This window comes from Chelonoidis abingdonii, chromosome 3 (assembly GCF_003597395.2).
Source record: "Chelonoidis abingdonii isolate Lonesome George chromosome 3, CheloAbing_2.0, whole genome shotgun sequence".
Lineage (NCBI taxonomy): Eukaryota > Metazoa > Chordata > Testudines > Testudinidae > Chelonoidis > Chelonoidis abingdonii.
Window position 1 is genome coordinate 134,929,632 of NC_133771.1, and position 27,388 is coordinate 134,957,019.

Here is a 27,388-nt window from a genome sequence, read left to right on the forward strand (position 1 = left end):
CACAGATGTTTACTGACAACAGAAGAATGGTCAGATTCAGGATCTTGGTTACATTCCAGGCTTTTTGTCCCAATCTATTCCTGGTCCACCTCTTGTCCTCTGAATTCAAATAAGGCGCCTTTCTCCTTTACATTGCCAGGCCCAGTAAGGAAAAGAAATCTCTATCCTTTGGTTCTGTGTCTAGGCACCAGAACAGAATGTGGCCCAGAGCAGCTCAGAATAAAAACGGCAGGGAAAGTTAGAGCATGCTCAGAATGTTTAGAGAACGTAGCTAAGAAACTGTAGGAAGTCTGTATTGAGCACATATGAACAGATTTTTTTTCCCCCCCGAAAAGCTTAAAACTAAGCTGAATTTAGTCAGATTTTCATGGGACAGCAAGACACATCCCTGATACAAACACCACCTTAACAGGTGATGGTGGTGGTACCAGAATGCACGTCTATTTATACAGTATACGCAGAGATCACACCGTAGTTGAGAAGAGCAGTAACACTGACAAAATGCATTTATAAAGCCTCGTTCGCAAAGAAACAAAGCATTGCACAATAAGGATTGATACCAATATTTTAACAACTGAAAACAGCGCAAACTGCTTTAAAATCAGCTTTAAATGCTAAGACAGATTTTGTGCAGAAGCTAAATACTTGGTAGTCCCAGCTGCACATAAAAATAAATACAAATCAAGTTATAAAACAAGTGATAAAGACAGAATCAGCATGTTGGAAGTTACAGGACATTTATTCTATGAAAGAAGAGCACAATGGCCATATCATAGATACAACAACCAGCAACATTTGTCTAAATATTATGTTTAATGTTAAGTCTCTAGTTATCAATTACAGTTTCACATTGATGAAATAACCTATTTGAAACAAAACATTTCCTTGTAACAAAAAACTAAAAAAGTATTTAAAGTAGATGTTTCTGTGCATTTTTTTCCTTAAATATGTATCCAAAAAGATGTTTAAATTCAGTTTAAAAAGGAACACAGTGAGCATCAGTACTGACAAAGTTCAGTACTGATAATGAAAAAATTCCAATTGAACAACCTTTGCCCGCCATCTACTATAATACATAGGAAAATTCCCAAATGGAAAAAGGCAAGATGTATACTTCTGTACCTAGCCATACTTCAACTGAGTACTTTTCAGTGTTCTTTGTGGATTATAGTGCACGCAGTCAAGTAATTCAAAGCCTTTTGATTAATATTTTTATTAAAGTCTTGCAGTCACAAGTTTCTTTATGGGTATCCAAAAATCTAAGGATGAAAGAGAAGCACATACATTGATTAGAAGGCTATGTCCAATGCCAAGCTGGAGTTAATCATGCAAACAAGAACATTTTAAAAATAGTTTATTTTTCATTCAGATTTCACATTAGTAATTTTACTGCATGTATTGTAATGCGATACCAGACAATGTGACTTTCAAAGGGAATTAGGTACCTAACTGTTCTTTGTGACTTTGAAAGTCTCCCCATAAATACATGTTTAACTAGTATACCAATAAGAAATACACTTACCAAACATTTCGGCTGTTTTATTGAGTGCCTCTTTGTTTACAGTGTAAGTAAATCCATTGGTCCTAGATAAGGGCGGGGGGCGGGGAGAGAAACAGTAATAAGGCTGTTATTTTAGGATGGGAAAATGAATATATAAAAAAAGGATAATACTTCAAGTTATCTGGAGCAAATAATACTTTCATTATTCTTCCTCCATCAATTTTACCCACATAATCAGCTCTGAAAGGTCTGTTGACACATCACAGATGCTCTTTGAAAATGCCATACTACAGAGGGATAAGTATGCTTCTAGAACATATTTTTTCTCCTGTATTTCCCTTCCCGTTTTAATTATACGAGTTTTAACTACCCATCTGAAATCGAGTTAGATCTTGAGCTAAGGTGAATCATCATAGCACCTTTGACGTCCATGGAGCTACACCAGTTTACTTCAGCTGAGGATGTGCCTCATAAAAGTTTATTTTTGTAACATCACAGCTAGGTGCAGTAGAAAGGCTGATACCACAATAGCAACGTTACCTCGCACTGATTTATTCAAAGTGCTCTACTAGTCTTAACTAATTCATCCTCACAACACCCCAGTGATGTGGGAAAGCATCCCTATTTTACACGAGGGTTCCCACCAGAAGTAGTCTATTGGCAGTCTTGATTGAAATCTGAGTGTTTGAGCTAGAAGGTCACCCAGTCAAAGAACTAAGATAGCACACAGCTAAGATCACAGAACAAAGACTGATAATTCACAACAAATTGGATACGTCATTTGGTCAACTATGACTGGTATGTAAGTTTGTAAAAATGTGTCTATTAACAGATTATTCCTAAAAGGGAAAAGGGCTAAATTTGTCAGGTACTCTGCTCACTGCAAACTGTTTGCCCTACTAATTAATACCACAGGAAGATCCATAATATATTTGGAATTTATAAAATGAACACATTTAAGTGTATACATACACTATTTTTTATAGCATTAGCTGGCTTCATATTTTATCAGTTAACCTGAGTATTTATTCACAATTAGAAATGTTAGACAGCGTAGCTTAAACTCATTTAACTTGCAATGCTAAAGCAAAAGTCAGAATGAGCCATTTAGTACATTGCCTGTAACAGTCATTTGTGTCTCCATTTTAATAAAAAGGAAATTAAAAAAACCCTAGCTATTTTAAAGTGTGTTACAAACAATCTACGCAAACAGAGCAGAATCCTGTTTATCCAAAGGTCTTGGGGGGAAACACCTCAAACCTCAAGATAAAAAAAGAAATGAGATCAAAAGATTTAGAAGCCAGGTAGTGAACTTTGTAAATGCTTAATTTCAGATCCCATAATCCTAATATAGAATGAAGAGATGCCATATTTGGGGAACTGGCACATGCAAAGAAGGTGCCTACTTTGTGATTCAGTATGACACTGGGGGATATATAATCAAACTTTAGTTGGCTCAAGTTCAGAAAAATCAGGGTTGTAATATATTGTTTAGTATTTTATAGTTCAACCATTAAGATATCAGATAAAAGAGTCCGATGGCGCTGTACACGAATTATGATATACTAACAGAAGTATCTCTAATGTATAACCACTCATTGCAATTGATAATTATGCTAGATCTCATCCTCGGATCTAATCAGACTCATAATGACAACACATTGTCTGCATTTACCTTCCAACTTTTGTGTAGAGACCCCAGCAAAATTCTTTTATTAACATTCTTGTAAACCCAAGGGCCTCTTGTATTACTTACGTTTTCATCTTCTTCACTACATCTAGGCGCACAAAAGCTGCCAAGGCATTTTTCTGCAAGTCAGAGGACAAAACTTCATAACACTGAGTGCTTCCTACAGAGAAAGCATAGGGGCCAATTAAAAGTCCATTAATTACTCAAACTATTACACACGTAAGGTATCACAGCACCAACACCACCACACAAAGCAAAAACATACCTGTCTGAAGAAGCTGAAAGGCAAAGTTACGGATTCCAAGTATAAACTGCTTCTCAGTAAAGGCCTCTTTTGCTTCTTTTGAAAGATACCTGCTGATTATCTAACAAATAAAAATTTTTATGAAGTGTTCGAGCTTTTCCTCTTATTCTGTAACTTGAATTGGTCTTTAATTACAAACAAATATTTTTAAAGGAATAACATATCCTCCTAATAATCAATTTGGAAGATATATTTTTAGCAGGCTGACAAATATAACATTATCCATAGCATTAGAAAATTTTAATATTGTTTGGGTAATCATAACAAGAATCTTAGTATTTAAAACAAGACTGAATAATAAGTCATATTAGAAACTGGTTTATGGTCCTTGTCTTTGAAAAAGTTGCCTCACTGTCAAAAGTGACATTCCTTTTCAGCAACATCCATTTCACAGATAGGGAAAGTGAGATACAGAAGTGAAGTAACCTGTCCTAGGTCAACAGTGAGTCAGTGGAAGAGCCATCAACAGACCAACAAGCATGTGGACAAGGGGGATCCAGTGGATATAGTGTATTTAGATTTTCAGAAAGCCTTTGACAAGAAATCTCACCAAAGGCTCTTAAGCAAAATAAGCAGTCATGGGAAAAGAGGGAAGGTTCTCTCATGGATTGGTAACTGGTTAAAAGGTAGGAAGCAAAGGGTAGGAATAAATGGTCAGTTTTCAGAATGGAGAGGTAAATAGTGGTGTCCCCCAGGGGTCTGTACTGGACTCAGTCCTATTTAACATTCATAAATGAGTGGAAAAAGGGATAAACAGTGAGATGGCAAAATCTGCAGAGGACACAAAACTACTCAAGGTAGTTAAGTCCCAGGCAGACTGCGAAAAGCTACAAAAGGATCTCAAACTGGGTGACTTGTGATAAATGCAAAGTAATGCACATTGGAAAACATAATCCGAACTATACATATAAAATGATGGGGTCTAAATTAGCTGTTACCACTCAAGAAAGATCTTGGAGTCATTGTGGATAGTTTTCTGAAAACATCTACTCCATGCACAGTGGCAGTCAACAAAGCTAAGAGAATATTGGGAATAATTAAGAAAGGGATAGATAATACAGAAAATATCATATTGCCTCTCTATAAATCCATGGTACGCCCAGATCTTGAATACTGTGTGCAGATGTGGTGGCCCCAATCTCAAAAGAGACATACTGGAGTTAGAAAAGGTTCAGAAAAGGGCAACAAAAATGATTAGGAGTATGGAACGGCTGCCGTATGAGGAGAGATTAATAAGACTGGGACTTTTCAGCTTGAAAAAGAGATGACTAAGAGGGGATATGATAGAGATCTATAAAATCATGACTGAGTGGAGAAAGTAAATAAGAAAGTGTTATTTATTCTTCCTCATAACATAAGAGCTAGGGGCCACCAAATGAAATTAATAGACAGCAAGTTTAAAACAAACAAAAGGAAGTATTTTTTCCACACAATGCACAGTCAACCTGTGGAACTCCTTAACAGAGGATGTTGTGAGGGCCAAGACTATAACAGGGTTCAAAAAAGAACTAGGTAAATTAATGGAGGATAGATCCACCAATGGCGTCCTGAGCCTCTGTTTGCCAGAAGCTGGGAAATGGGTGACAGGGGAGGGATCACTTGATGATCACCTGTTCTATTCATTCCCTCTGGGGCACATCAGAAGACAGCATACTAGCCTAGATGGACCTTTAGTCTGACCCAATATAACCACTCTTATGACCCTGGCCACTATGATCTAGCCAATAACTGACACAGTCTTACAGTGGTGGGAATTTGCTATCCTCTTCTAGCATATTTATTTTATTTAAGAAGTGTAAAGAATTATTTAGTTTTGGTAGGCTTCGTGAGTGGAGAGTAGAATTAAAATAGACATTGACAGGGCGAAGAATTCCCATGCAGGCTTTGGCCAAACATACAACCAACTTCTGCAGTTTGCATACTATCCACTTACACATGCTAAATAAGTCCTCTTTCTAAGGACTGGCAATTAGCCCATTAACAACAGATTCCCTGAGAAGTGAGCTTTATAAATCCTGAGGGAATGATTTGCAAGGGAGGGGGCTAGAGCTAAGGGAACCAGTCAGCCTACCCTTCCTCTTTTGCCTGAAAACTTACTCATTTATTTTTGACTTGGGCACTATTTGTGCTGGGACCTAAACAGGACAAGGTGTTTGTTACTCTGGATTGCTCTTCTTAAATAAACTGCACTTCACAGGGACAGAACACCAACCCTCACATGCAGCTTCACTTATGTAAGATACCACAGCTCCAACTAGCCTGTCACAAGAACCTTAGCACTACCACAAAAGAAGTTAACTACCCTGTATTTTTTTTTTTTAAATCTGTGTCACGAGAGGGAACCAATCTCTTCACATTATTAGATAAAACTTACTACTGCTATGTATCTTCTCCCTTCCACTCCCACCCAGGCTAACACTTAGTGTTTCTACCACAGAAGAACCATGATTCATGCCATTCCCCACAGAACTTATGAGTGGGAGAATAGGAGAGAGTAGGTGTGAACTTTGTGAAGAATTGTGTACCTGGTAACCTTTCATAAAAGGCCTGAACAGAGCTGCCAAAAAAACTGCTACAGAATTTCCTCTCTCTGTAACTAAGATTTCCTGGGGAGTCACTTGAATTACATCACTTTTTGTAAGCAGAAAACATCCTTCTTCAAAGTCCTGTGGGGCAAAGGAAAAACAGTGTAACTAAGGACAAGTGCAGCTAAGTCTCCTCATGAAAATAATTACATACAGCTACCATCAGGCTGCCACTGAAGTTTCTGAAAGAAGTTTTCCAGACAATCTCTTAACAGGTATGGAGTTCATATTCTCGAATTGGGAGGCCTCATAATATAATGGCCTCTCTATCTGCACAGGAAGGTGTCTGAGACCTTGTCTTGTATAGGAAAGAAATTGGCATTATATTAGCCTACATCACTTAATCCGGGACTTTGCCCCAGTATGATGACTGTTAGCTGGTCGTGGTCAACCATAGGCACTCCGCTAGTAACAATGACAACCATCTAACATAAAACATGTTAAAAGCTCTCTAAAAGTAGGGACCATGCCATGGTTGAAGTGGAGTTAGTTATCATAAGGTCAAACAAAACTTCTTTTCCTACTTAAAACATAAACAACATTTAAGCACCTAATTCCTATTGAAAGTCGCACTGTTAAACAATAATAGAATACAATTTAAGTATTTTTGGATGTTTTCTACATTTTCAAATATATTGATTTCAATTACAACAGACTACAAAGTGAACAGTGCTCACTTTATATTTATTACAAATATTTGCACTGTAAAAAAACAAGAGAAATAGTATTTTTCAATTCCCCCATTACAAGTACTGTAGTGGAATCTCTGTATTATGAAAGTTGAACTTACAAAATGTAGAATTATGTAAAAACAATAATAAAACAGTGTAAAATGTCAGAGCCACAAGTCCTACTTCAGCCAATCACTCAGACAAACAAGTTTGGTTACAATTGGCAGGAGATAATGCTGCCCGTTTCTTGTTTACAGTATCACCTGAAAGTGAGAACAGGTGTTCACGCGGCACTGTTGTAGCCAGCCGTTGCAAGATATTTATGTGCCAGATGTGCTAAAGATTCATATGTCCCTTCATGCTTCAACCACCATTCCAGAGGACATACGTCCATGCTGATGATGTGTTCTGCTCAATAACAATCCAAAGCAGAACAGACCGATGCGTATTCATTTTCATCATCTGAGTCAGATACCACCAGCAGAAGGCTGATTTTTCTTTTTTGGTGTTTCGGGTTCTGTAGTTTTCACATTGGAGTGTTGCTCTTTTAAGACTTCTGAAAGCATGCTCCACACCTCGTCCCTCTCAGATTTTGGATGGCACTTCAGATTCTTAAAACCTTGGGTCGAATGCTGTAGCGATTTTTAGAAATCTCACATTGGTATCCCCTTTGTATTTTGTCAAATCTGCTGTGAAAGTGTTCTTAAAACGAACATGTCCTGGGTCATCATCTGAGACTGCTATAACATGAAATATATGGCAGAATGTGGGTAAAGCAGAACAGGAAACATACAGTTCTCCCTCAAGGAGTTCAGTCACAAATTAAATCAATGCTTTTTTTTTTTTTTAAATGAGCATCAGCAGCATGGAAGTATGCCCTATGGAATGGTGGCCAAAGCATGAAGGGGCATGGGAATGTTTAGCATATCTGGAACGTAAATACCTTGCAATGCCGGCTACAAAAGTGCCATGCAAACACCTGTTCTCACTTTCAGGCGACACTGTAAATAAGAAGCAGGCAGCACTATCTCCCGTCAATGTAAACAAACTTGTTTTTCTTAGCGATTGTCTGAACAAGACGGACTGAGTGGACTTGTACGCTCTAAAGCAGCAATCGGCAACCTTTGGAACACAGCCCATCAGAGAAATCCACTGGCGGGCCTGGACGGTTTGGTTACCTGAAGCATCTGCAGGTTCGGCTGATCGCAGCTCCCACTGGCCGTGGTTCGCTGTTCCAGGCTAATGGGGACTGCGGGAATTGGCATGGGCCGAGGGATGTGCTAGCTGCTGCTGCTGCTCTAAAGTTTTATATTGTTCTGTTTTTGAGTGCTGTTATGTAGCAAAAGAAAAATCTACATTTGTAAGTTACACTTTCACGATAAAGAGATTGCACTACAGTACTTGTATGAGGTGAGTTGAAAAATACTACACCTCTCCCCCAATATAACGTGACCCGATATAACACGAATTCGGATATAACGCGGTAACGCAGTGCTCCGGAAGGGGGGAAGGGGGGAGCTGCATGCTCCGGCAGATCAAAGCAAGTTCAATATAACGCTCTTTCACCTATAACGCGGTAAGATTTTTTTGGTTCCCGAGGACAGCATTATATCAGGGTACAGGTGTATTTCTTTTATCATTTTTACAGTGAAAATATCTGTAATATAAAGTGAGCACTGTATTCTGTACTGTAATAGAAATCAATATATTTGAAAATGTAGAAAAACATCCAAAATATTTAATAAATTTTAATTAGTATTCTATAGTTTAACAGTGTGATTATTCGCAATTTTTTTGAGTTAATCACGAGACTTAACTGTGATTAATTCATAATACAAATTCTGAATTCTCCAATATATACAAATTTTAGGATTTCTTTCACTGTATTAACAGAATCTTTAGAAATTTAAGACTATTTTATCTCTTTTCTGTGTCAAAATATAGTCACACTTCTAGGGGACTTACAATGTAGTTAGGAATTAAATTTTCTGAAGACTTTTGAAGTTAGAACATCTCAGATCTGCACTCTAAAATCCAAAGCATTTCCAACACACCATATATCCAAAGGATTGAAGGGACTGTACGAGCTGTTCTTTGTAGTTTCAACAACCAAATATAGAACACTTTAATCTGTGTGTCCAGTGTAAACATGTCCTTCAAGTTTGGTGCTCTGGTGTATGTTTTTTGTTTTGTTTTATCTTAAGAAAACATTACTTGAACCTTTAAGTTAACATATGCAGTCACATAAGCAACGTGGAAGGCTCTCTTTTTTCCTTTTTGTATTGAAAACCTATGGCTATTTTAAAATAGTACAGATGCAATGTAATAATTTGTTACTTTTGTCTAAAGTGTTTACATAACTTATTTTTTGATCAAAATTAAACTTGGACAGCTATTTGGGCCCAATCCCTGAACTATTAAATATCAAAACTTTCATTCACTTTAATTTCAGTGGGAGCAGCAAACATATAGCATCACCTAATCCTTCTTGGTAATTTTTCTTTTGAACTAGAAGTCTCAGAAGACATTACATTAAGTTGTATTTACACTATTGTGTACTTTAGGTACTGTATATAGTTACACAAAAGGGCCAGTCATGACCACATTGAATGGGCAATAACTAGTTTTATTAACAATGATTTTTTAAAATTCAGTAATATGCACTGTATTTATGCAAAACATGAATCAATGTTGCAGACCATGATAATAAAGACATAGTAATAAAACATTAAAATAGTGAATATAATTTCTGCTGAGAACAGAGCACTCATTCTATTCTACACCATAACCACTACTCTACCACAACAGTTTTTTAGAAGTAAGTGAAATGTACTAGCTTCCTGGGAGCATTTATGTAGGCAAATGCAGCCATTGCACACTGGAATTTAACCACAGCATCAGGATTAACACAATGTACTCTCATGAAAAACAAAAAACCACCACCACCACCACAATTTCTTTCACAATCCACAAGAGGTCAGGACAGTAGTTTTCCCAACTCACCTGAAAAGGTGTTCTTTCAGCAGCACAAGCCCTTTAACGCTATGTGGAGAAATTGCTGCAAAGCTTACTCAGGGTAGAACGTGACATTCACTGAATGACCTACACTTGGGTTTCCTTTGAGATGTTTTTCCCAAATCCTGGTTAGTTGAGATCTGACAAATCTCAGGCTCAAAAGAATTTGCCACAAAACTAAAGCTAATCCATCATGTACCCAGATAAAAGTGCATGTACCCTTATTTATTTACACAGGATGATTTTACCTTCAGTGCAATGCCAGGGAAGAAGATGAACTCATCATATAAAATGTCTCGCAAGAAGATGAAGCAACTATAGATTTCCTCTGGGGGAAGAGACGGAAGAGATAAGGTTAAAGATAACATTGTTAATTTAAGTCATTTGTAAAATAAGGGGGGAAAAGCCTTCAGTGTAAGAGGAAACTTCTAGCACAAATGTTTGGACTTAAAAAAAAAAAAAAAAAAAAAAAAAAAAAGATGAGCATGTACACAGAGACTGATTCAACTTGAAATGGTATCATCTACATACTTCATGCAACTAATCTTAAAAAAGGGGAAACGTTGGTTGTATTTGTGCAATCTCCCTGAACATACAGAAAATACTGTAGATGTTTAAAATTAATCTTTGCCAAACCAAACATTTTCCATTTAAAAAAAAAAAAAAGTTATTCCAAGTACTAAACAAGGGAAAGTACTGACTGCTACAATATTTCACAGACACGAGCAAGGAGATGGCGAGAGCTTTACAACTAACTGCACTCTATGGGAATAAATCTAGGATGCAGGTAGTGCTAGAGTACGTGTACATACACTCAAACACCTGAGCAGTCAGAGCAAGGCCACGTCCATACTAAACTATTCCACAACCCTATTAAATAGCATTCAGACCCTACTAAAGGAAGTAGTTTGTTTCAAATACCATTCCATATACCACAACTGGTGTGTGGAAAACTATTTACCCTGTCTGTTTCCAGTAGTTGATCCTCCCAGGCGAGCTCCAAATGCAAATCAGAATGCTAACCAGAGAAAGGCCTGCAGAGTATCTACTTTCAAGTCAGTAATATGTTCCAGATCAGTATAAATAATGTCAGGAATAATGAGAGTCACATTACCTTGTCCTGTGACTTAAAACATTGCAAAAACATCTGCCATGGTTCCCGGAGGAATGCTGTAACGTGGCTGTGAAAATGGATTAACTTTGTGCTAGTGTGAACAGGGCATTAAAAAGCTGCAAAAAAATAAAAATCACAAAATCTGATGCCAGTGGGCCTCATTCTGAATGTTGGCGTAAGTATTCAATTTGATTAGCACCCTGTGACATCAGCAGGCACTCCAGGTGCCCAACACCTCTGAAAGTCAGGTCAAGCTCCTTTATAATACGTTAATATTATGAAGTTACCTTTTCTGAAACTTTGCGTCATCTGCAATGCTACCGCCACCAGAGATGGGCGCACAAACACATTTAGCAACTGGTTCCTGTAGGCTCCACACATGAGGATGGAGAGGGCCTGTTTAAAAACAAGCTCCTCTGTAGCTCCATTCTCCATTCTCACGTCATTTAAAACCACTTGGCCATTGACAAGGCTTACAATGTTGGAGTGCAGGGCAAGGCTGGATGTGACTGCTTTATTGGCAGATAGGTTATCTAGTAAAAAGACACAACACAGACAAATGCTAAAGGAAAAAGTAAGAGCAGAATGTATAATATTACATTATATTTTGCAACCTCGAACAATTTTTACCTCTAGGAACACATTAAAAACTGTTACAGGATGATCCATGTTGGAAAGACGCAGAAAAAAGCATAGGGTGAGGTAGAGAGAATGATTTCAGGCATTCCTGGAACTACAACCTAAACCTTATCTTTAGGGTCCTACCAAATTCATAGCTCATTTTGGTCAATTTCACGGTCATAGAATTTTAAAAAATAATAAATTTCATGATTTCAGCTATTTAAATCTGATATTGCCACCCTTACTTCTGCACTGCTGTCGATGGGGCGCTGCCTTCAGAGCTGGGCACCCTGCCAACAGCCACCGCCCTCCAGCTGCCCAGCTCAAAGGCAGCACAGAAGTAAGGGTGGCAATGCCCCCTCTAAAATAACCTTGTGGCCCCCTCCAACTTCCTTTTGGGTCAGGACCCCCAATTTGAGAAATGCTGATCTCCCCCGTGAAATCTGTACAGCATAGGGTAAAAGTACACACAAAAAACAAATTTCACAGTAGGAGTCCAGGTTTCATGGTCCATGACATGTTTTTCATGGCTGCGAATTTGGAAGGGCCCTATTTATCACCTCAGGAAATAGGAAGTGGTCTCCTTCCCTCCCTGCAACCAAAAAAATGGATAACCACTGTTCTAAACCTCTCAATGGAGAGCACAGCTACATTATTAGACAGGTACATTTCATAGCTCTGTTCACCACATTTATTTAAGATTTACAAATGTACATTTTTATTTCTCATCTATCTCTCTGTCAAGGTAAGAGCAAAATTTGCCTCTTAGATCTGCATGGTTAATCTCAATTCAGATATTGTTCTACCGCTGCATGCACCAATATTACATTAGTGTAAATGGGCGTTCTGCACACATAAGGAGAGAAAGTCACATCAAAATTAGATGGATAAGTATTTAAGAGGAGAATTTTGATTTAAGACTAGCTCTCGTTGCAAGTGGCTCATCTTCCTAAGCAGTTCTCAGTTAGACCCTTATACCAGTTTGGTTGTGGGAAGGGGTTGGAAAGGGAAGATACAGTTTTCAAGAACCTGCTTCTAATTATCCAACCTGTAAGATCATTTATATTAGAGAAACTTCCTTGAAGTAATGACGTAAGGATATGTTAAGCAAATAAGCCTGGTTGACTAAGTAGACTACGGCTACAGAGGATAAAGAAAAAAAAAGAGTTATTGAGGAGGTAAGCTTTTTAGATACAGCAATCTTTCACGCTGAATCAGCTAAAGTAAACTTCGGATAGACACCATTCTTTTGATATTGTAACCTTTGAATCAGATCTAGGAGACCTGACAAAAAAGTTTCCCTTAATTCCCACAAAGGAAAGATCCCTCAAACTCATCTTAAACTAAAAGAAGAAAAAATGGGACCATCATTGGATAACACACTTGCTTACATTTAGACTGTACCCACGCTCAAAGTTCTACTTGCTTCATAAGACATATCCCTGGCACACTTTTTCAAGAACAGTTTTACTGAGAACGCTATTCAAAGACATAAATGAGTGTTTGCAAGGCTGAGGTTATAGCAGATAAGAAAAAAAATATTAAGATAAGCACGCCCCAGAACTTGTGGTATGAGATCAAAAGTATACAACATATGCACAGCCTCTTCCACTCACAAAGCCTGGCTTGAGTTATTCTACTTTGACTAATTCAGATATTTTAACTTATTTAATCAAACTGTTTCAAAACATTCTCAATGTAGAATATGAGACAATATTCTTTCTCTGACCAGAATATACTAAGCAGCAAGGGAATAGACAATAATCTTAAACTGAACATGAAGAGGTAAAACATATGATCATAGGACTCTGTGCAAGCCAATCTACAGGACATTAAAGGGGTACATTTGTTTCTTTTAAAATCAATTTTAACATAACTTTCATCCGCAAGCAGCTAGTGTCTTATCTGCTGCTTCAAGGTCTCTTGTCCTAACTTTGCCAGTGCACTGAAGTTGCTCAGCAGGGTGAGAAGCGGTGAGGCAGATAGGTTGTTTAGCAATCCTTTAATATAGTTTTCTTACACATAGGTACGTTTCAACAATAGATAAATAAGCCCAATGTATTACAAACAGCTAGTACGACCAACAGAGAAACAACCAGGAGCTAAAGGTGGAGTGGGGTTGGGAAATGGCTACGTGGTTTACAAAGGCCTTGGCTACACTAGCACTTTACAGCGCTGCAACTTTCTCGCTCAAGGGTGTGAAAAAGACAGCTGCCTGAGTGCTGCAAGATACAGCACTGTAAACCACCAGTGTAAACAGTGCCACAGCGCTGGGAGCGCGGCTTCCAGCACTGCAAGCTAATCCCCATGAGGAGGTGGAGTACGTGCAGCGCTGGGAGAGCTCTCTCCTAGCGCTGGTGCTGCGACCACACTCACACTTCAAAGCGCTCCCGCGGCAGCATTTTGAAGTTTCGAGTGTAGCCAAACCCATAGACTACAAACCACAGACTTTGATGGAGTGTCCAAACTGGTTTTTACAAAAAAGGTGCTAACTACTTTAAATTAATAACTCAAAGTAAAAAAAACCCGAACACATAATCATACCCAGGTCTTGTCTATGCTATGGGGGACTAAACCAGCATAGCTACATCACCATGGCTATGCTGGCATAACCTTGTAGCAGAGATGGAGCCTACACTGACGGAAGGGGTTTCTCTGTTGCTGTAGGAACACCATCTCTCAGAGCAACAATGGCTACATAGATGGAAGCATTCTTCCATCAACCTAACTGCATCTACACTGGGGGTTAGATTAGCATAATTATGTCACTCTGGGATGAGGATTTTTCATACCCCTGAGCGACACAGCTATGTCAACCAAAAACTTAAGCCCCATAAAGTGGCCAGCACAAAACAGCGGAATCTGCTTTATCATCAGTCCTTTGTCTTGCATTTTGACAATATAGGCTGCTTATTTTTAATAGTAAATGATTCTGCCATTTAGTTTTACAGAATATGGGGAGCCAAAGAGACCTCTGCTAGCAGACACGGTCTAGGGGATGAGTACCATGATCCAAGCTAGGATCACAGTTTTTGCCTGCTGGGATGCTACTGCTGCTGATCTGTTAAAAAAAAAATATTGCTGATGTGCTACATAAATGCTGCTTAAACACCTGGATCTCTTCAAAGCATCATGACTAATATATATGCATGTATATATCAGTCATATCATATATTAAAAAAAAAAAAATCTGGTTGCTGAGTGTTCCAGATCACAGAATTTCAGACCACATCTGGGAGGTCTGAAAACTTCTGTAAAGCAACCAAGGCCTCCAAAGATACAAACACCTAGTGGAAGAACTTTTCAGAATCCAGAATACCACATCAAGTTTAAGGATAAACTGATGGGGAAAAAACAAGAGCAGGAAATTGAGAATCTGTGGTTTGACATTTTACAGCAATTTAGATTATCTGCTTTATTCCTGATGAACTACAGCCCTCAGAAGGAGGGAAGGATAATCAGGAGAGATTGTTACTGCTTATTATTTACATTACTGTAGCATCTAGTGGGGCCAAGTGAGATCAGATATTTGCTTCACTTTGCAGAAGTGCAACATTTTAATGGCAGCAAAATTTATTAGAGAGCTCATGTACAAGAAAAGGTCTATGTTCCAGTACCCAGATTATACTTATAACTAATGTTAAGATTCTGTATTTTTTAGTAGAAGTCAGGGACAGATCACAGTCAGTCAATAAACAAAAATTCACAGAAGCCTGAGACCTGTCCCTGATTTTTACTAAAAATACCTTGGGGTTGAGGGAAGGATAAACAGACCGCTGCCGATGACCTGCGGCTGCTCCAATCCTGCTGCTACTCCTGTGGCACAGGCTGACTGCTGCTGCTCTGATCCCAAGGGGGCTGACCCAACCCTAGCAACTGCTCTGGCATGCCAAGGACCATGGCTCCGGCAGCCTTGGGGCTGGCCGCTGTTCCAGCAGTTGCTCTCCCACAGCCATGGAGCTGACGCTGCAGCGGCCTTGCCCAGAAGTCACAGACGTCCCAGAAAGTCATGGAATCCATGACAGAATCATCTCCTTATTTATAACTAAGGACCTACTTAAATGGCGATATTGCAGAAATTGCTGATCCTGCAATATTAGGCTTCCACTACAAATTTGTTAGCCCAGGGAGGCTGACAGTGGGAGTTCCCTTTGTCAGCCCCATGCATTCATGACTGTAATATAGTTGCAGCAAAATGTCTGGTTATAATAAAAAAAAATTGCAGTATTCATATAGTTCCAGCACATTTTTCTTAAACAAATAGATCCACTCCAGGTTTTCCGAATTACTGCAAATAATAAAAGGTCCATTATTACTTTTCCACAATTTTCCATGTCTTGTCTGCAACTCAACCACAATTATTTGACAGATCAAGTAGGGCCTTACTTATAATCCTACTAAAACAAAAATTCATTATGTTTGCTTAAAAAAAATAAAAAAAACACCCTGCAAAATGCCTATATTTGGAGTATTCTTTAATTCACTCTGTAATGAGGCTGTTGGTTTGGGACATATACCATTCGGGTAGTTATTTTTACTGGGTTTGCAGAGGCAGAGCTTTCCTTCAGCCAAACAACTGAAAGCATCTGGAAGGAAGAGAGATGGGTGTTCTTTCATGATGGACAGAGTTCTGTAACAGAGTAGTACCTCTATTTTTTTTTCCTGCAGCTAGGGCTGGATTAATGCAGGGACTTTAGGGGCTGCAGCCCAGGGCCCCGGGCTAAAGGACTCAGCAGAACTCAGGTAGGCTGCATGCCGCGGCCCCATGCCACTCCTGGCACGTCTCTGCACCCCCTGGCTGGGGGGAGGGGGAAGAGGGAGGCAGCTCTGTGCACTGCCCCCACATCCAGCAGCATCCCCACAGCTCCCATTGGCCTGTTCCCATCCAATGGGAGCTGTGGGAACAGTGCTTATGGACATGGGCAGCACACAGAGACACACTGTCCCCCTCCCCACCAGGGGTGCACAGAGATGTGCCAGCTTCCAGAAGCAGCATGGGGCTATGGCAGGCAAGCAAGCAGCCTGCCTGAGCCCTGCTGCACCGCTAGCCAGAAGCCGCCTGTGGTAAGCACTTCCCAGGTGAAGCCTGCACCTTGCACCCCCTCCTGCACCCCAATCCCAGGTCAGAATCCTCTCCTGCCCCAAACTTCCTCCCATAGCCCACACCCTTCTCCTGCACCCCAACACTCTGCCCCAGCCTGAAAGAAACTAATATAACAGCTGTTCTAAGGTAAGAAGTAGGCTATTTTGAATTAACTTAATTATTTTCTATATGTTTTAAGACTGAATTGTAACCACAGAACGGCTTTATGTTAATTAAATGGCAAGTTTAATATAGTGTTAATAGCCTTGATGCCATAATTGTGATAACTTTGTTTTAAATGAGGAAAGACTTGTGTACGGTGGCCCCACAAAATCTAATAGCCTCAAGCCACTGGAGAGTTAATCCAGCCCTGCCTGCAGTGTGTAAAAATATTCCCCCTTTTTATTATGTACAAATGAGTATTAGAGTAAAGACCTGCTTGGACTATAGTTTATATTTGAGAGATTTTAAAGGGAAAACTGTCATCTTAAATCAGATAGTGTAAACTTTTTATGTATGTTACTACTGAGACATGAGACTGGATTTCCTTCATCTTTTTGACTTGCATAGCTCTCAGTGGCTCCCCATACAAAGTATCACGAGCCACTTTAAAGACAGGTTAAATATAAAGAATGGGCAGGCGAGCAAACCTTGAGGCAGGTGTAAACACTCAAACTATGGAATAGGAGAAAAAAATAAAAATCAAAGATGTAATGTGACTTTCTGTGCATGTGTTTGGGAGGTTCTTGATTACAGGGGCAGTTTACATTACACTGGATATCAAACTTTAGACTCAGTATTATACGGAGCTCCTTTTTCAGCTTAGATAACGTTCTGTGACCTGTGCTTTCAAACGTTAGGGTTTGGATAAAGAAACAATATTAGGCAAATCTCAGCACTACTTTAATATAATATACTGGAGTTTCTCCCTCTTTACCCCTTCACACCTCAAAAAAGTAGCACATCTGTTCCATCTCCACATGACTGGATTTTCAGTCAAACTCTCTTGATCAGGACCGAAATCCCTACGCTTGGCTTTTAGTACTGCTTCAACATAAATAAAACTCACTTCACAGTGTAACTTTCCTTAGCAAAAGGAATATAATTATCTGCATACCAGGCCACTCGAGGAATCCTCCAAAAGCCTGCGTTAAGCCTTTCAGCCAAAGTGTCTTTTCAACCAGAAGTTCAAAATCTATGGCTGGCAAATTCTGGAGCAGGACAGAAGCAATTAATACCCAGGGGCTCAGAACCATGTTTTCCATCTGTAGAAGCTCCATTTTGTAGGCTACATCAGTGACAAATTCCTGGATATCCTCAGATAGCTTTTGGGGAAGATGCCTGAAAGGAAAAGTCCAAATATCATAATATATTACAAGCAAGAATAAGCTCTACATCTGAGGATATAATTTATATCCTAATCCCAGTAGTCCTGTACTGTACCCATATATGTATGTTCTCTCACGTAGATATTCTTCTGCCCATTTTACTCACAGTACGGCACCTAACACATCTGGGCAATTATGCAAGTACATGAGACCTAAATTATGAAGCAAGGCCTCCAGATCTAAGCAAAAATTATGTTCACTGATTACAAAAAATAATTCGAAACCTTCCACTTTATTGAAAAGATTCCAAAAATATCATACAATGTGAAAATATATGGCTAATGAATATTATTTGTTTGCATTATAGCAAAAGAAATATCACACCTGCCAGGATAAAGCAGCTCAGAAGGAGGGAAGCCTTTCTGGACTCTGTCCAGCTTAGGGAGAATGTTTATTGCATAAATCCACAAGAACAACCAGATATTTGCAACTGTGTGGGAAAAGGTAAATTTTGCAACTATTAATGTGGTTACATACTTGCATTATGTATGGGGCTCTGATTTTGGGTGTTAAACAACAGTAAAAAAACAAACAAACTCTTCACTCTCTCCAGAATGCTCTATTGCACAAATACTCTCTTACACACTTAACTCCTTAACTACACTACACTCCCATCACACCACCTCTTTTAGACATTCTAAATGATTGGAAGCCAAAGTTGGTTTGTAAAGAGAATGTAAAATTTCCAGAGTCGGCCTGAGGTTCTTTCTGCCCCATGCAAAGTAGAAAAATCTTTCCTCCTTACAGCTGTAGTGTCTGCTTTCCCCATGTGTGGTGGAGAGAGATGTGGATGAATATGAGCTGGATGAAGCAGAGTCCAGACAAGACAGAGGTAATGATAGCACGCAGGGGGAAAAGCATCTGGATGGGCGGGTAGCAACTGTGTTCCCCACTATGTGGGGATTCATCCATTCTTTGCCCAAGAGGTGCTTTTAAATATCCACTTTCACATGGATTTTTAGGGGAAGTGGGCAGCTAAACACTGAAATCCAGGGTGGATGAGAATTGATTTAAAATTCTTTTTTGAAAAAAAATTGGATTTTTTAAATTTAATTAAGAAGTTCTTCTTTTCAAAAATAAATTGTTTAATATTAAAATTAATGCCTAAATTTATTATAATCTCTTAAAACACTGAAACAGAAAATGAATATTCTTAATCCATGAGCCTCATTAAAACATTTGAATTAAAGGTTGCTTTTCCAATATAAAGAAAATCAGGTGGGGGGGGGAAATCTAACCTTTGAGGTCAAGCGTTATAAATAGGTCATGTACCGTATTAAAGGCTTGATCCTGTGGGGGATGCAGAGGCTGTACATCTGAGTGCAAGAGACTGGCAAAGTGATCACCTGCATTGTGACCCAGGGCCTCTGACTCCAGGAGGCACCATCACATATCTCGACAGGATCATCGATTGAGCTCACCTGGGTGGTCTCATACTTCTGTTTTATAGCTTCTCTCTACTTGAGCTCTGATTCTTTCAATTGAGAACTGAGCCAAAGTCACACCACTGAACTGGGAGAAGTCACTAGCTAACTACCCGGAACCAGAGTTTGTCAAAGTGCTAAACCAGCTATTGACAGCAGTAGCTGCTTCCGCAGGCAGAGAAAGAATAATTTTCTTCATTTGCGCTAATTCATTCAAAGTTGAGAAAAATCGATTGGCAGTTCAAAAAGCAGGAAAACTTGTCTCTCTCTTCCGGTCTATGAATAAAAATGAAGATGAAGGGGATGAGATCTACTAGTTTTAAAAGACTGGAGGACAGTGTAAGTAACTTAGGACACTGTCTAATTTTCAAGCGACTTAGGCAAGTAGGAACTTGAGCTCCAGTCACTTCCACTTAGGCATATTTGAAAGTTTTCCCAGGCTGACCTGAAATAATCAATTTAATTAATTCACAGACCACAGTTAATCTTTCTGTTTAATAAATCATTTAGTTTTACATGTGATATATGTTTTGATAAGTATCAGAGGGGTAGCCGTGTTAGTCTGGATCTGCTCATTGATGGGTGCAGGATGGGAGAAGAGATATGCCCATTCTTTGAGTACATGTTTTGATAAGAAGTTTATATACCCAAAATCTCACATACTAAGTATCTGAAAATATTAAGGCATATAATTATAGTGTATAGTAGCAAAAAGATGTTCCAAATCTAACCTAAAAGCTCTATTTAGTTGTAAATCAACATGGTTTAATGGTTATATCAACCAATGAAAATGCACCTTTAAAAAAAAAAAAAAAAAAAAAAAAAAGGTCACTGAAGTACAAATGGAAAAGTTGATTAACATTAATGGATTTAAACCACCAAGTGGAGAGCTTTGATTTAACTCAATCCACCTGCTTAAATCTGCACCCAGAAATGCAGTTGTGATTCTCTCTCTCCAGCGCAGACTTTTCCACACTTACCAATGCCACTGGGACCTCTAGTTTAGACTACCACAACATGCTGTATGTGGGACTCTCCTTGAAGGTCACTTGGAAGATACAGTTGATGCAGATTGCCGCTGCCAGTCTATTTGGTGGCGCCAGACACAAGGAACACAGTATCCCAGTTTAAAGACTGCGCTGAATTCCTAATTGCTCCAGGATACAGGACTGATCTCAGTCTATAAACAGGAATCCCTACGTACCAGAGCACTATAGTATAAGGGCACATAGGGAGGGTTGGACCTTCCACCACTCCAATTCCTTCTCAGGTCACCGAAGTCCAACATGAGGCAGAAGGGAAGGAGGGTGGGGAGTGGAGCACCCAAAAAGACACACATCTCAAAAAGATCCTCAGTTACTGTCCAAGGTAAGTAACCTCTCCTCCTTCTTGAGCACTGCCAGCACAGAGGAGGGTGCCGAGAAGGTGGATTCAGTACAGATCACAGAACAGCATCATTGAAAGCTGCATCAGCTCTGGAAGCAGGTCACAAGAGTGTAGTGTTGGGAGAATGTGTGTCCTGAAGATCAGACTGCAGATGGCTTGGATAGTTGTGTTTCTCAGCAGGGTTACGGAGATAGATTGAGCCTAGTGGAGCAATCCCCAACTCTTGCAGGGGAGCAATCCCCTGCGGCTTTGTCACACGTTAAGATGCATCCTGCAGCCCCTTTGGACAGTGTTTGAATGCAAATTTCCTGTCCTTTCACACATTCTACAATTGAGATTAAAAAAAAATCTGAGTGATGCCCTAAAAGGACCTAATCCTGTCTAGGAAAAAGGCAAGAGCTCTTCTTATATCCAGTGTATGAAGGCTCATTTCTTCTCTTGAAGAATGAGGCTTGGGATAAACACACCAGTAGGCGAATCTCCTGGCTGATGTGGAATTCTGAGGAAACCTTAGGGAGGACGAGGGTGTGGACACAGTGTTACCTTGTCACAGAAGAACGTCATGTGCAGCAGGTCAGCCATCAAGGCTCCATACACGCCTGCCCTCCTGGCTGAGAAATGAGGTTTTAGGAGACAGATAGAGGAGGGAATAGTTCACCTGACAGGTTCAAAAAGGGGTTTCCTCAGTAGGACTCGATCTCTGCTCCACTGATTGGGCCTTCCCCTCAGTGCGGAAGAGGCTACTCTTTCATCCACTCAGCGAATAGACTCAGTCAGGACCACTCCGGACTCCTGCACCACCAGAGCTTACCTGCCCAGGAACAGATTCAACACTATGTCCAGCCTCATCTGAACAGTACAACGGAGCCCACAAACCACAGCAAGAGCTTGTCTTCGAGTTCTGATCCATATGGCAGCCAGTACATTTGTAACATCTTTAGCAAGACTGCACTCAAGGTGTCTTCAGTTCTGGCGCTCAACCATTTATACACCCAACACACACAACCTATACAAGCAGACGCTCATACCTCAATTCTCTGACCCGGTGACACGTATTCAATAAAAGATGAGAATTTGAAATAGTTTGTAAAAATTGGACTTCACCATCAGGGCTTGGTAATTGCCTACTCTGAACTGCAGCATGGCAGAAGAGTAGCTTTTTTGTCCCAAAAGATCAAGTCTTTTTAGTTCTTTATCAGAAGGCATAGAATGGAACTGGTGTTGTCTGTTCTGCTCATTGATGGGTGCAGGATGGGAGAAGAGATATGCCCATTCTTTGAGTGCTATGCAGTATTTTTTATCTGCCCATTTATATGTAGATGGTATAATAGCTATGGTTTGCCACACAAAACATGCAGGTGCCAGAAGAGTATCATCAATGAGTAAGGCAATTTTGCCAAGGAGATATGTAAAGAATGTCCAGCAAGGAGTGTTGGGGCTCCTGTACCTCCAACAGAATGTGCAGGGTCTCAGCTGTAAATTTCATAAAGTCCTGAAAGCCCTTGAAATTGTCAGCATAAGACAGTGGGGGAGGCATGACATCCTTGTCTGGTGAGGAGAAAGATTTGGTGATGCTCCTTCTTCTGCAGTTGGCTCTTGCTCCCCTGTACAATCCTGCTGTGTGGAAGGACCCAAGGATAGCAGTAGTATTTCTTGACGTGCTCTCTTATGAGATGGGGCCGTGTATAACTGGTCACCATAAAGGGCCCAACAGTTCCAATAAGCCCACTGTGGTGAAGCACAAAGGAAGGGAGCAGGACCCAATGGTTGTCCTTGCCAGGGTTGTTGGGCATATCCCCTACTAGGACTTTCATCAAGGCGTACCTCAAGTGAGGGAGGTTGAAAGGAGAACCTTGTATAGACACTTCTGAATCAGATGAAGTGTCATCTTCTGTGTTAAGTGGAGGGGAAAATGGTGTTGGTACTGGTGATCAAGCCAGTATCAGGGCCTGAAAGGGATTCTGTAATTGCTTTGATACTGGAGCTTGAGAAGAGTGCTGAGTTAGAATCAACCGGAAGTGTGTCTGTGTACCCTCAAAGAATTTTGAGGAACTGGAGACCCTGGCAGTATCAGAGGGTAAGATACAATTTAAGAGGGTAACATAGGACAAGTAGGCTCTGGAAGGTGAGACAATACCAGTGTTAAGTGTCTCTTGGTACCCCTCAGCAATGGTGATTTAGGCTCCTCCAAGATCTGAGGGTTTTCCTGGTTAAAAAACTGGACAGTACTGGAGCTCAAATTAGGAAACATTTGGAGCCAGAATGTGTGGCGGTACTGCAGATGGTTATCAAAATATGATCAGGGCATCCTTCACCTCTGGTTGCTGGAGGCAGTACTGATGACAATTTCAATTTTGTTTCTGGAGTCCTTGTGTCTTGGAGAGACAGAGTCTGGTGCCAGTGCAAGTACAGTTTCTCAATATGCGGTATGATAGTCTTAGCTGGTGCTGTCTCAGTACTAGAGGGGATGGGAGCCTCAGCTGTACCTGTAGTGGGATGCAAGGTCTCCTGAGACCCAGCCTGAGGGGGTGACTTTCCCCTTCTCTTCTCCCTTTCTGGGAAATCAGATCTTTTCTGTTTTGATGGTTCCAAAGGGCCGCCAGGGTTTTTGCTGTTTGTTGCAGTACAGACAGTAACCAGGACTCTTTGTGGATCCAGTGTACAGAGGGGTGACTCTGATCCTGAGGGTCTCTGCAAGTGCTCGATAAATATGAGTTTGAGTCTGTCCTCCCTCAGTTTCTCTCATCTGTTCTTAAAAACCTGAAGAGATCTTACATTTGGAGAGGATGAGATACTCCCTGAGGCAGCTTGAACATCTGCTACTGTGTAGGAAAGAACAGCAGGAGGTCTGGCAGGTCCTGAAGCCCAGGATCTTAGGCATAATCCACATTTAGACACAGATGAAGGCCCATGAAAAATAAAGGCCCAAATCAGGCAAAAAAATAGAATGGAAGGGGAAAATCCCCCTTTTAAAAGCACAAACTGCTAAAAATAAAAAACAAATAAAAGTACTAAGAAAATTAAGATATTTTTTAATAAGAGGTGTTGCAAGCCACGAGGCTAGCTGACAGACATGGTGACACTCCATCTCAAGCCACAGGTGGCTGAGAAAGAATTGGAGTGATGGTGGGTATGCCCATCCTATGTGCCCTCATACAAGGGCCCATATGCCTAGACACAAGGATGTCTAGGGCGCAGGTGCAGATCCATGGACACTGCTGACAAAAGCCTCCAATCCAATGCATGGGCGTGAACATATCCTGATGTGAGGCACTCTAAGGGATGCTATTTGAAGAAGCGACAAAGAGTCCTATGGCACCTTATAGACTAACAGATGTATTGGAGCATAAGCTTTCGTGGGTGAATACCCGCTTCATCAGATGCATGCCATATTCACCCACGAAAGTTTATGCTCCAGTACATCTGTTAGTCTATAACAGGGGTCGGCAACCTTTCAGAAGTGGTGTGCTGAGTCTTCATTTATTCACTCTAATTTAAGGTTACACGTTCCAGTAATACATTTTAACATTTTTAGGTCTCTTTCCATAAGTCCGTAATATATAACTAACTATTGCTGTATGTAAAGTAAATAAGATTTTTAAAATGTTTAAGAAGTTTCATTTAAAATTAAATTAAAATGCAGAGCCCCCCTGGACCAGTGGCCAGGACCTGGGCAGTGTGAGTGCCACTGAAAAAAATCAGCTCGCGTGCTGCCTTTGGCACATGTGCCACAGGTTGCCTACCCTGGTCTATAAGGTGCCACAGGACTCTTTGCTGCTTTTACAGATCCAGACTAACACAGTTACCCCTCTGATACTTGAAAAAGAATTACTATCTTCCAGGATTTTATCTAATGAGCATGATTGTAAGGTTAGCAATTTGATTTTTGCCACATGTTGAGGATCAAAATACTATACACAAACATTTTCTAAATCAAATACAAATGAAGTAGGAAACCACAACACTATCAAATATTCCATTTTTTTGTTATATTAGTGCAGAGTGTGCAACATTCATAAAAATACAGTTAAGAATATTTTATTAAATCTTAATGCCATTAAAACAATAGCTTCATAAAGATACTAACTGCTTGGGGCTATAACATCTGCTATCTTTAAACAAAAGCCATGAAAAATCTTAAATTCTAGATATCAAATTGGGAAACCATTCATCTTGTCTGAAAATTACCACTTCTTGACACAAGGACACATACTGTCTGCAATGATGAAGAAGGCAATGGGGGAAGAGGGGGAAGGGGAAGATTTGAAATGGTGAAACTGAGATACTTCAACTAATGACAGCTCTCAATGGTAGAGCCCAGCATGGCACATACATCACCAAAACCTTGAATAGGATACTCAACAACATTCACAAAACAAGCAACAAATAATGAGCTTCTTCAGAAATACCTGATCTCTTATTAATAATAATAATAATAATAATAATAGGAGATATACCTATCTCCTAGAACTGGAAGAGACCTTGAAAAGTCATTGAGTCCAGCCTCCTGCCTTCACTAGCTGGACCAAGTACTGATTTTTGCCTCAGATCCCTAAGTGGCCCCCTCAAGGATTGAGCTCACAACCCTGGGTTTAGCAGGCCAATGCTCAAACCACTGAGCTATCCTTCCCCCACTTGAGTCACACGAACCCCTGACTTTTGCAGAAACGTGGCTGAGCTGCCAGAATAATCAGATCAAATAGAGGGGAGGAGAAAGAACGAACCTGATTCACAGCATGGAAAAGAAAAAAGAAAAATGCTACTCTCCAGACTTTGCTATTTTACATGAGTCAAAAAAACAAACAAACAATAGATTTGCTCACAAACTATTGGGAGATCAGATGTTCTGGTACCTTGGGACCAAGCGATAAGGACACCGATCAACTCTCCCATAGGCCAATGTTCTGAGTGACACAGGCTGCCCAAAATACACATGTATGCTTCCAAAATTGTCGCTGAGGATTTTTCTGGCTTTCAACAACCCCTGAAGTGTGGAGAGGGGAAAAATGTGAGTTGATATTACAGGGGTATACAGACAGGCAAATATACTATATTATTATTGAATATATTTACATACAGATGTAGACTCTTTTGGTTTAGGGACTCCTAAAAGTTCATATGCATAGAGGGATTCTTCTAATATCCTCTCATAGCTGATGCTGATTGGAACAAGGTAGGTGTCAAAAACCTCTCGTTTAAAAAATGGCTCCATCACAATACTGAGAAGACCTGTAAATAGGTGGGTGAGAGGAAAAAACAAAACAAAAACATTCTGAGTCTTCTGGAAAGGAAATTAAGCTGAATTGCAATTGAAAGGATGCATCTGGTTGTGTACCAATGGACAAAAACTATGTTATAAGATACGCATTGTGCTCACACTATGCAGACGCAAGCATAAGCCAAAGTTGCTGTCTGTGCTTTAAAACAATGCAAAATGAAAAGTTACATTTGATCAAATACTTGTGCTGTATTTACACAACATACTGCTTTGCATTCACATAGCATATTCCACCCAGCAATCTCTCAGCACTTCTACAATCCTAAGTTAAATTTCACAACACTTCTGTGATGATAAATAACTGTTGTTACACCCATTGCAGATGGGAAGCAGGGAGAATTTAAGTGATTTCCCTCAGGCCACACAGGGAAGCAATGAGAGTGCCAGGAATCTTGTTCATTTCTAGTATTTGTATTGCGGTACCATTTAACAGCCCGAGTCACGGACCAGAACCCCTTGTGCCAGGACGTATACAACACAACATTAACCAGTAGAGTAGGCTGGTGTGGAGGCCTACAAGATGATTCCATATAGCTCATGAATTTGTCCACCCCACAACAGACCTGCTCTACAAAATGGTGTCCTCTGTGCAGTGTGACCTCACATACACCTTATGTTTGGAGGACACCCTGTTGCTTCTGTATGTGGCCCGCGGAGGTGCTGCACAACTACACATGGTCACTGAAGATGTTGGACCACCTTGCTCCTCTCCCACGTTCTATTGTTTTGGTTCTCCCCTCTCCCCACAGGAACACAATAAGGTACTCTGGTGAAAATCCCCAAATTCAATAAAGATTTTAACTTTTTCAATCAACATACCAAACTTTGGAGTCAAAGTCTTCGCGGTGCGGCTTCTGGTTCCCTCGAGAAAAAATTCAATTGGGGCATAACCATTCTTCAAAACAAAAATAAAAAAATAAGTTGATGGGGGGCGGGGGGAATTCAATATGATAATGTTTCATCTTCTCTCTCCACAAAGTAAAAAGGCTTATTTTAAGCTGGAAGCCACGCAAGTCTAACATCAGGCATCACTAAATCTACATTCATCCATCACCTCCAATACAGCATATAGTTAAATTAACCAAATAAAGTTTTTCACATTAATGTATCTTTCATAGAACGCATGTGCCAGTAAGATCAGCTAATGCTTTAAAATGTACTTTTTAAAAAAAACTGTTCAGTAATTTATTTACCCTTAACATTGTTTTTACATATTCAGCAAAAACTGCCCAATAGAGTCTGTTCCCACCGAACGTACGTCGCATAAAAAAGGCACCTGACCTTCGTAGCAGCTCACCAACTATTTTCATTCCAAGGAAATCTGGGGG

General features: G+C 40.0%; 1 protein-coding gene across 2 annotated transcripts in view; it reads right to left on the reverse strand.

Moving 5' to 3' along the window:
- Positions 1-475: 475 nt before the first annotated feature.
- GNPAT (glyceronephosphate O-acyltransferase) overlaps positions 476-27,388 on the reverse strand; it is a 42,112-nt gene continuing 15,199 nt past the window's right edge. For both annotated transcript variants that reach the window (XM_032806380.2, XM_032806379.2), the window contains exons 5-16: positions 27,254-27,381; positions 26,880-26,955; positions 25,860-26,011; positions 25,636-25,766; positions 17,702-17,925; positions 11,168-11,413; positions 10,015-10,094; positions 6,021-6,161; positions 3,457-3,556; positions 3,258-3,351; positions 1,523-1,584; positions 476-1,259 (exon numbers count right to left, since the gene is read on the reverse strand). In XM_032806380.2, coding sequence (XP_032662271.1) covers positions 1,216-1,259; positions 1,523-1,584; positions 3,258-3,351; positions 3,457-3,556; positions 6,021-6,161; positions 10,015-10,094; positions 11,168-11,413; positions 17,702-17,925; positions 25,636-25,766; positions 25,860-26,011; positions 26,880-26,955; positions 27,254-27,381 — 1,478 coding nt within the window. In that variant the 3' untranslated portion in view covers positions 476-1,215. The remainder of the gene's footprint in view (positions 1,260-1,522; positions 1,585-3,257; positions 3,352-3,456; positions 3,557-6,020; positions 6,162-10,014; positions 10,095-11,167; positions 11,414-17,701; positions 17,926-25,635; positions 25,767-25,859; positions 26,012-26,879; positions 26,956-27,253; positions 27,382-27,388) is intronic.